This window comes from Haliotis rubra, unplaced genomic scaffold (assembly GCF_003918875.1).
Source record: "Haliotis rubra isolate DU_JTF1 unplaced genomic scaffold, ASM391887v1 Scf216, whole genome shotgun sequence".
Lineage (NCBI taxonomy): Eukaryota > Metazoa > Mollusca > Gastropoda > Lepetellida > Haliotidae > Haliotis > Haliotis rubra.
Window position 1 is genome coordinate 803,976 of NW_025766181.1, and position 14,696 is coordinate 818,671.

At 42.3% G+C, this 14,696-nt stretch overlaps 1 protein-coding gene across 1 annotated transcript in view; it reads left to right on the plus strand.

Annotated features, from left to right (window-relative positions):
* Window positions 1-14,696, plus strand: part of LOC124276983 — a 42,627-nt gene that overhangs the window by 17,358 nt on the left and 10,573 nt on the right. The window contains exons 8-10 of the mRNA XM_046712633.1: window positions 3,099-3,534; window positions 4,106-4,341; window positions 5,572-5,829. Coding sequence (XP_046568589.1) covers window positions 3,099-3,534; window positions 4,106-4,341; window positions 5,572-5,829 — 930 coding nt within the window. The remainder of the gene's footprint in view (window positions 1-3,098; window positions 3,535-4,105; window positions 4,342-5,571; window positions 5,830-14,696) is intronic.

Below are 14,696 nucleotides of genomic sequence, written 5' to 3' on the forward strand. Positions count from 1 at the left end.
AGTGTATGTTTGACACCACATTCAGCAGTATTACAGCTGTAAGTGTATGTTTGACACCACATTCAGCAGTATTACAGCTGTAAGTGTATGTTTGACACCACATTCAGCAGTATTACAGCTGTAAGTGTATGTTTGACACCACATTCAGCAGTATTACAGCTGTAAGTGTATGTTTGACACCACATTCAGCAGTATCACAGCTGTAAGTGTATGTTTGACACCACATTCAGCAGTATCACAGCTGTAAGTGTATGTTTGACACCACAATCAGCAGTATCACAGCTGTAAGTGTATGTTTGACACCACATTCAGCAGTATCACAGCTGTAAGTGTATGTTTGACACCACATTCAGCAGTATTACAGCTGTAAGTGTATGTTTGACACCACATTCAGCAGTACTACAGCTGTAAGTGTATGTTTGACACCACATTCTGCAGTATTACAGCTGTAAGTGTATGTTTGACACCACATTCAGCAGTATCACAGCTGTTAGTGTATGTTTGACATCACAATCTGCAGTATCACAGCTGTAAGTGTATGTTTGACACTACATTCAGCAGTATCACAGCTGTAAGTGTATGTTTGACACCACATTCAGCAGTATTACAGCTGTAAGTGTATGTTTGACACCACATTCAGCAGTATCTACAGCTGTAAGTGTATGTTTGACACCACATTCAGCAGTACTTACAGCTGTAAGTGTATGTTTGACACCACAATCTGCAGTATCACAGCTGTTAGTGTATGTTTGACATCACAATCTGCAGTATCACAGCTGTAAGTGTATGTTTAACACTACATTCAGCAGTATCATAGCTGTAAGTGTATGTTTGACACCACATTCAGCAGTATTACAGCTGTAAATGTATGTTTGACACCACATTCAGCAGTACTACAGCTGTAAGTGTATGTTTGACACCACATTCAGCAGTACTACAGCTGTAAGTGTATGTTGAACACTACATTCAGCAGTATCACAGCTGTTAGTGTATGTTTGACATCACAATCTGCAGTATCACAGCTGTAAGTGTATGTTTAACACTACATTCAGCAGTATCATAGCTGTAAGTGTATGTTTGACACCACATTCAGCAGTATTACAGCTGTAAATGTATGTTTGACACCACATTCAGCAGTACTACAGCTGTAAGTGTATGTTTGACACCACATTCAGCAGTACTACAGCTGTAAGTGTATGTTGAACATTACATTCAGCAGTATCACAGCTGTTAGTGTATGTTTGACATCACAATCTGCAGTATCACAGCTGTAAGTGTATGTTTGACATCACAATCTGCAGTATCACAGCTGTAAATGTATGTTTGAAATACTGAACTAAAACGTTTTGACCTTGAATTTGTGGGAATATTTTTAGTGAGGAGTTTCTGTAAGTAAGTACGGTGTATAAAGATATTTAATTATCACTACTTCTTTTCGTCAATATATTTTTGTTAATCATTTTCTTTTGTGGAATAATGTTGTCGAAATAATTCAAATCAGTACAAGCTTTAGCCTGTCTTTTTCTTCTGTCGTACATCAATCATTCATGCTGCGTGACATGACATATATTGAGGCATTTAAGAGAATGGCAGACATTATTATCATTATTGATTATTTCCATTTTTAATTCTACCAAACCTTAATCCTTCTCTAAAGGTCAACCAACTGGAGTCTGTGCTTCGGGCATAATGGCTGCTCACATGTTGATTTGTGAATATAACAATTTTTATGATGTTTAGATGATTGTATATTTTTAAAGAGTATCGTTTAAGCTAACTTTCTGCTTATCACTGAATGATACACGGGACAAAATACAGTGTTCACCTTGTTGGCAAAAGTACATTACGTTTGACTGATTTCACGTTCCATGTCTCTACCAAATGTCCAAAACCATATGAGAACTAACACGTTCTAAAGATACACAACTTCATGGCAATATATGCGACGTTTCGGTGTAGATGCTAACAACGTTATCAAGCTTGCGATATACAGTACTGTGAAAAAAGCATGTACTGGAACAAAATTAAGTTTATATAGTTAACAGGCTGATAATGTTAGGTACGTAGGCTGTGCTTATGATTAGGAGGTGCTGCTGTTTGGTCAATACAGCTTCATGAATATTTGGATTTGTTAAGTGTTCTAATGAATGTTTTCTTTGAAAATACTATCGAATAGATTCAGAAGCGGCCATAGTTCAGGTTTATCATGGACGATGGACGAAGATCCATTTGTTTTGTTGTCAAAAGGAATGTTCTTACTAAAACCTCTAAGTACCAACTGCAGTTGGCAAACACATAGCCACAAGTACTCCAGGAGACCAAAAACCTCAAATTGCTGAGAGTTGCGTCAGTCAAACAAACAAAATCTGGAGATATTTAGTTTCACGACATTAAACCGAAGACATTCCGACATCTTTAACGTACGTAAATTACCGGGCAAATAAAAGCACCCTCTTCAAAATTTAACTGTCATCGATACAAATGTCTTCAAAATGTTACTAGGCTGAACACAGTTGCCGAAACACTGCAGGCAAACCCAGCTATGATTTCTTTATCATGTACATCAGATCGAATTCATTTGGGTTGCCGTAAAACATGGGCGTCTACTTCGTTCTCCCGCCAGTCCATGCAAGGAAAAAAGTGATAGATGATAAATGGAGGCGGTGTAAGAGCATTGGTCCGATCACGTGTGATCGATTACATCCTAGTGTACTAACTTATTGTCACGTTTTGACATAGTATGAAACAAATACTGTTATAAATGTCAGACTTCAACCATGACATACTTACTCTCTTACAACTGTTTCTGAGCCACCCCAGGCAAATCGGAAACCCTAGAAAACCTGAACGTTATTTGAAGATATCAATTGGGTTCAATATTGGAACTTTCAACGTCACTCCTGATTGGGACTTAAAAGACTATCTTTATGAAAGAGACATAAGGGAATGTGTCTATGTTTGTTTTTGGAACTATAATAGTTCGATAAAGGCTAATCTGAAAATCTTATTTGGAGCTCAGTCTTTCACATATTTGTTAAATCAGGAAATGTAAATTTGAAATGTAAATTTTCATACAAAGTTTATTGGCATGTTTTTAGATCCAAATGCTCAGACGTCTCTATGAATCTCACGACTCTCACGGCCATGGAGGTCATGGAGGTCACGGAGGTCAAGGAGGTCATGGCTTCGGAAACAACCACCACTCCCCGATGAAACATTTACCCCTTGAAGAGTTTCTCATGGACAACTACCGCCCCACTCAGCCCCACTTCGACCGTGTCATTAACTGTAACATCCTGCGCTATGCAGATCCCCAGTATATACAACATTCACGTATGCAATTCGACAGCGCCCCCAGGCAAAATGACTTCATATCTCAAAGACTGTCTCAGATAAATGTTGACGCTTTGTTCAACAAGACCCTTCAACGATGGCTTCAAAGCAAGGGCTTGTCTCCAAATGCCTTGACCCCAGAACAACTGGGCATGCACGCACAAGGACAATCTCACGGGGCTCCGCAGTTTCAGCAACAAGGTGAGGATTATTATCGTAGATGTTTCAAACATAAGACTCGTGATATAGCTTGAACCGTGTAAATGTGTCAAACAATATTGGCTTCCTGCAAACAAGACGGAAGTATGGTAGCCTAGAAGGACCACCGTAGTAGACGAAAAAGATCAAATAAATTGTTTGTTACTATCGTGTTACTGCTGTCGAATGGCAACATCATGGCTGATGGTTGTTAGGTTATAACACGTATTGTTTTATTCAAAGTATGTCTGTGGTGTTGGTACTAGCCGGCCTACACTTTCCACGAACGTGCCATTACTTATTTTAAGTGATCCATTTATCAAATATTTATAACTTTTTTGACGTTTACTCCCAATAGAATCCGTTGCGCTGATAATCAACACTATCTTTCTCTAGCGTGAAAATTTTATATCAACGGTGTTTATGTGTTGATGTGGTCCGTCGCTTTGTTTTCGGTGGTAAACTTTCCATTAGTTTTAACACCATCCTTGCAAACTACACGTATCGCGCTTTATGACGGTGTATGTGCAGTCCAGCCTATATTTGCAATGGTGCAATATTGAATGTTGTACAGGATCAGTCAACCTAGGCCACCCTGCTCCGGTTCAGGGTAACGCAGGCAGTACCGGATCTGGGCATGGCACTCAGCATGCCATCCATCAGGGTAGTCCCCACGGTGTCAACCAGGGCCAGGTGGGTGGGAGTGCACCAGGAGGAACTAGCCAGATGGGTACAGGCGCAGCACAACCACCAGATCAGCTTGACCTTCAGGTCATACAAACACAGACGATTGGACCAAATGGAGAACAGGTTGGTGGTACTAACCTCGGATGTATTTTGAAAAAGCTGAAACCTGGCATAAATCCTTTTGGATGTGATTCTGTCATGTGACTACGTGGGTTGTCCGGTCGTCTAAAGTGCCGAAAGCAGTTCCATCCCTTGGGTGCACCAGAAGCCTAGGATTGTGGTTCCAATCCCGGCTAGTTCCAATTATATGTTTATCAGCACCATACCAGTGCTTGTGAGTGTATATACTAAGTGGACGACTCTGAAACCTACACCTCTCCGTTCCACCCATATATGGGTGACTCGCCGTGATATATCTGATACCTGACCAAAGCAGCGTTAAACCCTACTCACTCAATCACTCACTCACTCTACCATGCCAAAAGTTTAAGCAATGTACAGCTGCGTTAAGGAATGAATAGTCTGGCCTGGTGCTCACTTACCTTCAAGGTCAAAGTACTGCAAGATGTCGTGTATGCTTCTTGTTGAGGCATTGTCTTCGTGTAATGTATATGTCATCGCTTGGAACATTGACGTTTCATCAATGTATGGCCTAACAGAAACAATGTCAATATGCATGGTATATAAAATATGAAAACACTGCATCCTGAATATAAAATGACTACCACAAGATACTATGTTTGAAAGTGACTCCACATTTTGAGGCTGATGTTTGTCAACATCAATGTCACAATTCCGGTGTATATTTTGGTCCACTAAGCTCCCCTCCATGCCGTAACCGCTAAAGTGGGGATGGTATGCACCCATGCCATGTAGTGACACAACCATTGACCTGGCTAAAGTGGGGATGGTATGCACCCATGTCATGTAGTGACACAATCATTGACCTGACTGATAGCCTGTCCAAGTACCCAATTGTGTTAGTCGCTGTCTCACGGATCAGTGAGTGGGTACTTTAGGCACTTTTGGTAATATTCAAGCAATACCACTTCGGGGCACACCAGAATTGGCTGCACACATTGTATCCATGCGGGAATCGAACCCGGGTCTTTGGCGTGAATAGCGAAAGCTCCAACCACTAGGCTACCCACCGCCCCATATCACGTATCAGGCGAAATAGCGTCCATAATGTGCGGGCCGTTCTTTTAAAAACACTAATTGTTTCACCCTGGTTAAGAATGCGTTGTATTTAGACGTTACACAAAATTAAACACTGAACCAGTTGGTAGTGTTGTTTATATACCATGTAGGTCTTGGTGTAATGTTCAGTAACACTATTCCCTCATGCTTCAGCTGACAGAGATACAAGTGCAGCTAGATCCTAATGGTCCACATGGCGCAATGACCCAGGCAGAGCTTCAACAGCTAGTAGGTGATCCTGCAGTGATGGACCAGATTCGTCAGATCGTCAGCAGCCAAACAGGCGGCACTGGTCAGATACACGAAATAATCGTATCTGTGCCACCCACAGGCAGCCAGGGTGCAGCACCATCACAATACCAAGATCCACAGGCGTTTGGAGGAGCCGGAGCACCAGCACAGGGATCCACGGTACCGTTTGATAAGAATGTAGCTTCTAAACATGTTGCTGAACGTAGTCTAGATGTACACTTGCACCCGTACAACCTAACACTTAACGTAAGAATATTGCCTGTTGATGCACCCGTTACTAATACTGTATCTGTTACTCTTCCCCTGACGCATGCTTCACGTGTATCACCAACTACTGTGTTTGTCAATGACCACGTCACTTCGTCTGTTCCTCCTACTGAGCACTCGTCTGGATTCTCAGCACCACCGCTGGATTCTCGGAGCACTGCACATGCACTCGCACAAACAAATCAATTGAAACTGACATCTAATATTTTGGACTCCGCTGCAGGTGTCACCAATGATCAGGTGAAAGGAAGAGGCGGGAAAAGTCCAGGAAAATCATCCGATGTTTTAAATCCGATCCTCACACACCAGGATACTGATGAACGTTTGCGCGATGTAGGTGATGGTAATAAAGTGATAAAAGAGCCAACAAAGTATGGATATTTCCTTATGCATGCTGAAATAAAAGACATCTTCCCTGTTAGAAACACTCAGACTGCAAGGGACAATTATCTTTATTATCAGGCTAGTAAACATAGTGCGTCAGAGGCTGAGAAATATCCATAAGGCATCTCTTGAATGATAATGGAATGGGGAACGTAAAACATCGATTAAAGCGTGCCGCACCAGCAGGAACAGGTACGGTGAAATCAGGACGCTCATTTGATAATCTAATCTCACAAAACATTCCCATACAGAACCTATTTGCACGAAGACAAATACGTTTAGATAATGCTAGGAGAAGATTGATGGCAAGCAGGGATCCAATGCTGAGACGGTTTCTGTCAACATCCGCGAATACGGACCCGTTAATGACACGACCAATGGGACAAGTGCCTACTTCCGCCACGAGCGTTAACAATAAATCATCAGACAGGTTAAGGAAAGAACAGCCAACAAAGATTTCACGTACAAGAAAGGCTCCTTCGGTTACTCGGAGAACAATGCAATCATCAACAACCACAGTTATGCCTACAACTGAACATACACCAGCAATACACACAACCTCATCATTGTCTACATCTGCATCAGTTCCTTTAAACACATCTTCCATGGAATCAGAAAGAGCTCTAAATCAGAATGTACAAACCGATGTCAACAAGCATTCCATGACAAGTGCAAATCCACAAATCACTCGCAAAGATCCCCTAATAACTAGCGGGGCTGGTGGTAATTCATTCATAAAGAAATTACCTATTCGTCGTCCTGTTCCAATGTCGGTAGGCAGAAATAACGTAAATTCTTCACACATAACATCTAATCATGAGGGTTTCAGTATTTCAGAACACCAGAGTTTAGACAATGCAGTGTCCCATTTGTCAAACCGTCTTCCATACGAAAAGAGGGGTTTGATAATGTCCCGTAAAGAAACACACAATAGAAGGGATATCAGTATGAAACCAGTGCTAGACAAAGGGGGTCTAGTTAGGACCCCCGAAGTTAGAATTCGCAGTCAAATTCCTCCGCTCACTAATGCACACATACCTGAGAAGGTTACTCAGGATGCTACAGCTATAGCACCTCTCGCACATCAAACAAACAAGGATATAGGTGCTGCGGGTCACATGTCAAACCAAGAACATTTGGGAACGTTTAGTGTTGCATCCGATCAAATCAGATCTTTCCAGTCTGTTTCAAAGTCACAAGATTCAAAAATATACAATCGAATAATGTTCTTCAAAATGTTCAACTGCCTGCAATTAAAACATCAAACAATATGACCATTACTACTGTAAATAATGCAGTAAATAACGCTGTGTCTACTGCCTCGAATAGAACAACATCAACGAATGGGGAACCAACAAGCAACAGATCAAATATCACAAAAAATCAAAGCGAAATGAAGCAGACAAAATCTACAGGTCAAAGATCAAATGCAACTAGTGCTACTTCACGGCAAACTGTAAAGTCGATACTAGAACCGCAAGGATCTGCTCATTCCCTCATTATGTCATCCAGACAGTCAGCACCTGATGTATCCACTTTACCCGAGGCCCAAAGACGTCAAGATGCAGTCACTACTGCTACTACTGCTGCTACTACTACAACTAATGCTGTGGATACCACATCGTCTGCTTCTTCCACAAAGCAAACTATGGCAGAGCAGACAAAAATACCAAATGGTGGATCTCCTGAAGCTTATTCTGCTACTGGGCCAACAGTGGTAAAACAAGCGGTACTTACCAACCGAGCGTTTATTGATACTCCAACGTTAAGCGAGAAAATTATATCTAAGCAGCAGATACTTACAAACCAAGGATCTCTTGGAGCTCACTCGACATCTACCGGAAAAACAGTAACTAAACACAATGTATTTACAAGCCATGGATCTCCTTATGTACTGTTAACTTCTTCTGGAACAACGGTAACAAAGCAGACTCTACCTGGAAACCAAGGATCACTTGATGTTCCACCGACTTCTACAGTAAAAGCTGTAACGGAAACCAAGGATCGCTTGATGTTCCACCGACCTCTACTACAACGGCAACAAAGCAGACCTGGAAACCAAGGATCGCTTGATGTTCCACCGACCTCTACAGGAATCACGGTCACAAAGCAGCAACAAAGCAGACTCTACCTGGAAACCAAGGATCGCTTGATGTTCCACCGACCTCTACAAGAAAAACAGTAACAAAACAGACTTTACCTGGAAACCAAGGATCTCTTGATGTTCCACCGACCTCTACAGGAAAAACAGTAACAAAACAGACTTTACCTGGAAACCAAGGATCTCTTGATGTTCCACCGACCTCTACTGGAACAACGGCAACAAAGCAGACTCTACCTGGAAACCAAGGATCTCTTGATGTTCCACCGACCTCTACAGGAATCACGGTCACAAAACAGACTTTACCTGGAAACCAAGGATCTCTTGATGTTCCACCGACCTCTACTGGAACAACGGCAACAAAACAGACTCTACCTGGAAACCAAGGATCTCTTGATGTTCCACCGACATCTACAGGAATCACGGTCACAAAACAGACTTTACCTGGAAACCAAGGATCTCTTGATGTTCCACCGACATCTACAGGAATCACGGTCACAAAACAGACTTTTCCTGGAAACCAAGGATCTCTTGATGTTCCACCGACCTCTACTGGATCAACGGCAACAAAGCAGACTCTACCTGAAAACCAAGGATTGCTTGATGTTCCACCGACCTCTACAGGAAAAGCGGTAACGCTTGATGTTCCATTTACCTCTTCTGGAACAACGGCAACAAAACAGACTCTACCTGGAAATCAAGGATCGCTTGATGTTCCACCGACCTCTACAGGAATCACGGTCACAAAACAGACTCTACCTGGAAACCAAGGATCGCTTGATGTTCCACCGACATCTACTGGAACAACGGTAATGAAGACGACTCTGCCCATAAACCAAGGATCACTTGAAGTTCCTCCAATTTCTATTACTGGACTCACATCATCTAATCATACGGCATCTACAAGCCAATTCTTACCCACTCCAGCTACTGGTAAAAATGTACCTATTGAAGGATTTCACCAAACTCCTAGCACCACTACACCAACTGGTATTGTACAAACACTTAACACAGTAACGCTAAGGGGTCCTCTACAGGATTTGGCTGCACAAGCACTGGATTTTAAACAAACAGGCATTCCCTCTTCTACCTTTACCCCTGTGCAACAGTTAACCGCAGGTGCCCTGCCAGTGGTTTCATCACGAGGAAGTGCTAATGTTAACGCTTTGCCACTCGATTCCAGTCAAACTTTGAATTCATTTTCAGTGTTACCACAGTTGACATCTATAATTTCCCTTCTTAAAAGAATGCTAACAACTGATGCTAATTCCACTGTTGTTACAACTTCTGGAAAACTATCTAGTAAAGATACAACATCATCTAGTTCAAACCAGCCTGGTTCCTCGAACAGCATGCCTAGTGCTGCATTCTCTTCTAATGAAACACTTACATCTGTCAGCATGACACCATCCACTCAAACGCATACAAATTCCATCAATTCTGCTTCTTCAGTTCAACATATCAAACTGCCATCAGGAAATACTTCCTCAAATCAGGCTTCAACAAGCTCTATTGTTGCCACTCAACAAACGTTTACAAACCCTACCATTTTAGATATCCCCACTATCAGCAACTCGTCAAGTGTCACCTCCCCTAAAATGCAAATACCCACAAGCTCTACAAGAAAGCAACCAAACCTGCAACCATTACTTCAACCCACTGCTGATAACCCAGCTGCCACACAACCAGTCACTAACGTGCAGACTTTCGTTGAAACGTCATCCATTTCTTCTCCTGCGATGATCACTAAGAGGCAAGCACCCCTTGATAAGTTGATAACAAGTAGGAATATAAGCCCAGCCACAAGAGAAGCGTTTGTTGATAACACACCTCTAGGCAGTAAAACAGCTGCCCAATCATTTTCTGTTAATCAGCAGCCACTTGAAGTCCAACCAAAGAAGACTGGAACTACAACCAATAACTTTTCACAAAGAACCATGATGGGAAGAAACACTGACAGGAGTATGTCATTTACCAATAACCCCTCCATTCCTAAGTCCTCTGGAACGTCATTACGAAAGAATATCCACCTTGACCCATTACTACAGCCAACCACATCACTACCAGTGAAGAAGGTACTCCCACAGACAGTTCCGGCCAATCATTTAATTAGTTTGGGTTCACAAGCGTCTTCAGGAGCTGTCAATAAAGAAACTGCACCAACACCCATTAAGGACCCAACCCATAACACAAACACACCAGCAGGGACTAAAATAGTACAATTAGGTTCCAGTTCAGCTTCCTCTGCTACATCAGTTACTTCAGGTAGTAACATTGCACAGCCCATAATATTGTCTGATAATGTAGCTACTGGACAGACACCAGGGTCCGATTTACCATTGACAAATAATGTCCCCGCAAATACACCTGACATGAATAGTGGTAATTCACAATTAAGAAGTCCACAATCGGTACCAGTTACAAGCTCAGGAAGTGTCCTTGTGGTTCAGGATGCAACCATCAATAGTAATGTTCAAACAGCAGGTGTGGTTGTCAATTCGCGTGCAACCCCTAGTATACAACATGATTCTGCTGTCCAGCCTGTTAATTTGGGGAGCAGACAGCCAGGATCTTCTCAAACATCTGGTAATAATAACTTCAATTCAGTTCCAAGCCCACAGCAGTCAGGAAGTGTCCTTCTGGTTCAAGATGCGGCCATCAACAGTAATACACAAACAGCCGGTGAAGTTGTTAATTCTCGTCAAGCCACAGGTGTTCAACCAGGTCCTATTCTCAACCGTGTTCATCTGGGGAGTGCCCAATCAGGATCCACGCAAACATCTGGTATTAATAAGTTAAATTCCCAAAATACTTTTGGAAGAGGTCATGTTACTGGCAATACTGGACAATCGATACACGTGTTTGATGGCCCCTCATCTAGCGGGGCCACGGGCATTCAGGTGCCAGGTAATATGGGTATCAGTCCTCCCCTGTCACCTGTGACAATTGGATCGTCAGCTTCTAAAGCTTTTGGTCAAGACGGAATATCTGGTGGTGGTACACAAATCCTAGATATGCCTGGATCAGTTGGTGGGGAACAAATAGATCCACTTGTGGAGCCTTTCGTTGTTTATGGTGAACCTGCATCAGCTGTAAGAGATGTCGCCATTGACTCAAAGACAATCTCTGTCGAGAACCAAGAAGCCATCAAATCTGCGCCCTTTAATGAACAAGGGCTTTTCGATTTCTCTTCAAGAGCTGGAAAACGATGGTCTCTCCACGGTAAATTGAAGCCATCATCAAGCCCTGTTACAAATACCGGGTATTCTGAAGCATACAGTTACGAAAGTGGAAGTTTCCCAATGTCATTTCATGGAGAAAGTCCTTCTGCAGCTTTGGAGATTCTAGATTCAAGTCCTCGTACCTATCAGTCAGGTATCAATATGAAACTCCCTGCCACAGATAACTTTAAAGACTCAGCACCAATGCAACCAAGCCCTGGTAAAACGCAAATACAAACCTTCGGAGATCTCAGACTGCCCAGTCAGTCACAGACTACATTTCTGATGCCAGAGAGTCAACAATTTGGACACGAAGGCATGTCATATGGGCAAGAGTCTGCAATTCCATTCCAAGGTTCCGAACTTCAAGGTGGAGGACCATCACGGATTCCTTTCCCATCGGAAGAGGGTGGTCTGTCCTATGAAGAGGGTATGCAACAACTCAGTGAAATGCTCAACGCTCCTGTTCCACAGCGACGTACGGGCAGATTTCACCAACGCAACACCAATACCATAGACAAGCAATTCAGGGTGCCGACGACAAATAATAAAATATCACAATTCAGGGTGCCGACGACAAATAATAGAATATCACAAACGAATTCCAGAATGACATTGTCGCCGAGAAATGTCATTAGGAATAGATTGAATACACCTAGGAAATCTGCCCAGCCTGTTGATGCTACATTTAGACAGCAACCACAAAAACAAAGCCAAATGCAACAACGAGCCTCATTTAGATTAAATACACCTAGAACATCTGCTCAACCTATTGATGCCTCGTTCAGACTGCAACCACAAAAGCAACGTCAGATGCAGCAAAGAGCCTCGTTTAGATTAAATACACCTAGAAAGTCTGTTCCACGTGTTGAAGCTGCGTTTAGACAGAAACAGAGCCAACTACAACAAAGAACATCAATAAGAGCTCCTAGTACCATCAGATCCGCAGGACAGAAGCCAAATCAACAAAGGTCATTGAATAATGTTTTCAGTTCAAGACGTACAAATTACATTCCACGGACAAAGCCCATGGCTTTAAACTCACCCAGACCTGGACAAACAACATGGAACGTGAAACGACCAGTAGCCGCATCTCGTAACGTGCAAAGTCCTATAGCAGCTCGTCAAAGACAGAATCGACAGGTTCTCACCCAAAGCAGTAATCCTTCCCGTGCACACCTGAACAGACTCTCAAAACTCGTTCAAAGTGCCTATAGAACAACACGCTTACCCTCAAGATCGCCACTTCCGGGTTCAAGAGTTCAAAGCCTGCCAAAGGTGTTAGAACGAAGATCACGGTTTCAAAACAAAACAAATCCTGTGCATATCAACCTAATTATCAATCAGCAGAATCGTATCATGAGCAACCTAGTGGCAAACAGCCATGATTCCAAAAACAAGAAACGCAAGCTCAAATCTCAATCCCGCAGTTTTCAAATAGCAAACAAGAACACCCAAGTATGGGATTCACGAAAACCCCATTCAACCCTGGTACAAAGGCGGTCTTTCAGTCCAACTCAACAGAGAAGACAAAGTCTGTCAAACGTCCGTCGTGTTCCCAGTCAACTCCGTCGTGCATCAAATGGACATACACAACGGACAGGGTCTAACATAATACAGAGACAGCTGCAGAGACAATGGTAAAAGTCATACTTGTGTCTCCTTTACACTCCTTGTTTCCTTCTCAACACACTTTATCTCCGTTTACAGAAAGTTACAAATATGTAGATTTGTATAACACATTGTGATGACTTTAAGTATTGCCGTGCCGGCACTCTTGTATGCTGTTTTGAAACACGTCGGTTCTGTTGGAAATCTTTACAATAACTGATACGGATAAGAATCAATATTATCCATTTCGCACAGTGAGTATTAAGACCCTGGGTCACGACGATACGTCAGTGGAAGACATTATTAACTGATCTCAAATATAGGACGTCGAGTATCCTCAGAAATAAATTAGATTTGGTGCCAACAGTGAAAACTGCATGACAGTCCCACTGACAGTCAGCGATGACACCAGATACTTTGTTGATAATAGTAACCGAAAAGTGCTCCTTTAGTTGTATCCTTGTAACGGACATCCCTAACTGAAAACTGGACGGTGGCCTCGTCCGACAAATCACTCCACAGAATTCAGCGACAGCTCGATCTTTATCATAACATGGATTGGTTTTAAAGTGGGTCATGTCAGTTTGCAGGTGCAAAGAGTGGTCATGGGGTGTGCCATCCTATATATAAACAACACACCGTTTCATGAGTTATACTGAAGTAGCAGACGGTGCCAGGTTTAATCTTGGTGTCAGGAGTTTACGTGTATGGTGTTTTGGGGTATTTTGTGGTTTTTGTTTTGTTTTTAATTTTTCAAACAGCCACAAAACAAACGGGTTTTCCTGGCAACCTTTTTGTAGTGACAAATTAACCCTAGGTTAACACATTCTACATAAAAAAGCCTTATCTGTTGTAAATGCAAGTGTACATACTAAGAAAAGGCAAAAGAAAGTCATTTTGGTACCGTTAAGTGCATTACGACTAGCATCCAAAGTTTCTTAATCTATTTCATATTATTTTATACATATGGCTAGGAACAGTCCAAAGTGACAAACTGGTGAAATGAAGTTAAAGGTGTTCTACAGTTAAAAAGAACAAAAGACAAACAATTCTGGCGAAATGGTTTTGAGCATGGGTTGTAACTTGTGGTGATCTGTATCTGGGTCTACTTGTTGTTACTATGTGGCTATCAGGAAGTCAGAGTTTGGTTGCCTGGCAACAGAGCCAGTTGACACTCCTGTCCGCAACATTCCCTTCGCCTCTCTTCCACTTCCGTGTGCCTTCAGGTCGGTGGGGGTAACCTAGTGGTGAAAGATTTCGCTATTCCTCACGGGTTTGATTCCCCACATGAGAACAATATCTGAATCTACATGTGATGTGGCTGGATTATTAACAAAAGCGGCACAAAAATCACTTACTAAGAAACTCAGACACCAACGCCGTGAAAACTTCCGTTGTCTGTAATCATCTTTCGAACTTTATTCAAGTTCCTGCCAATTGAT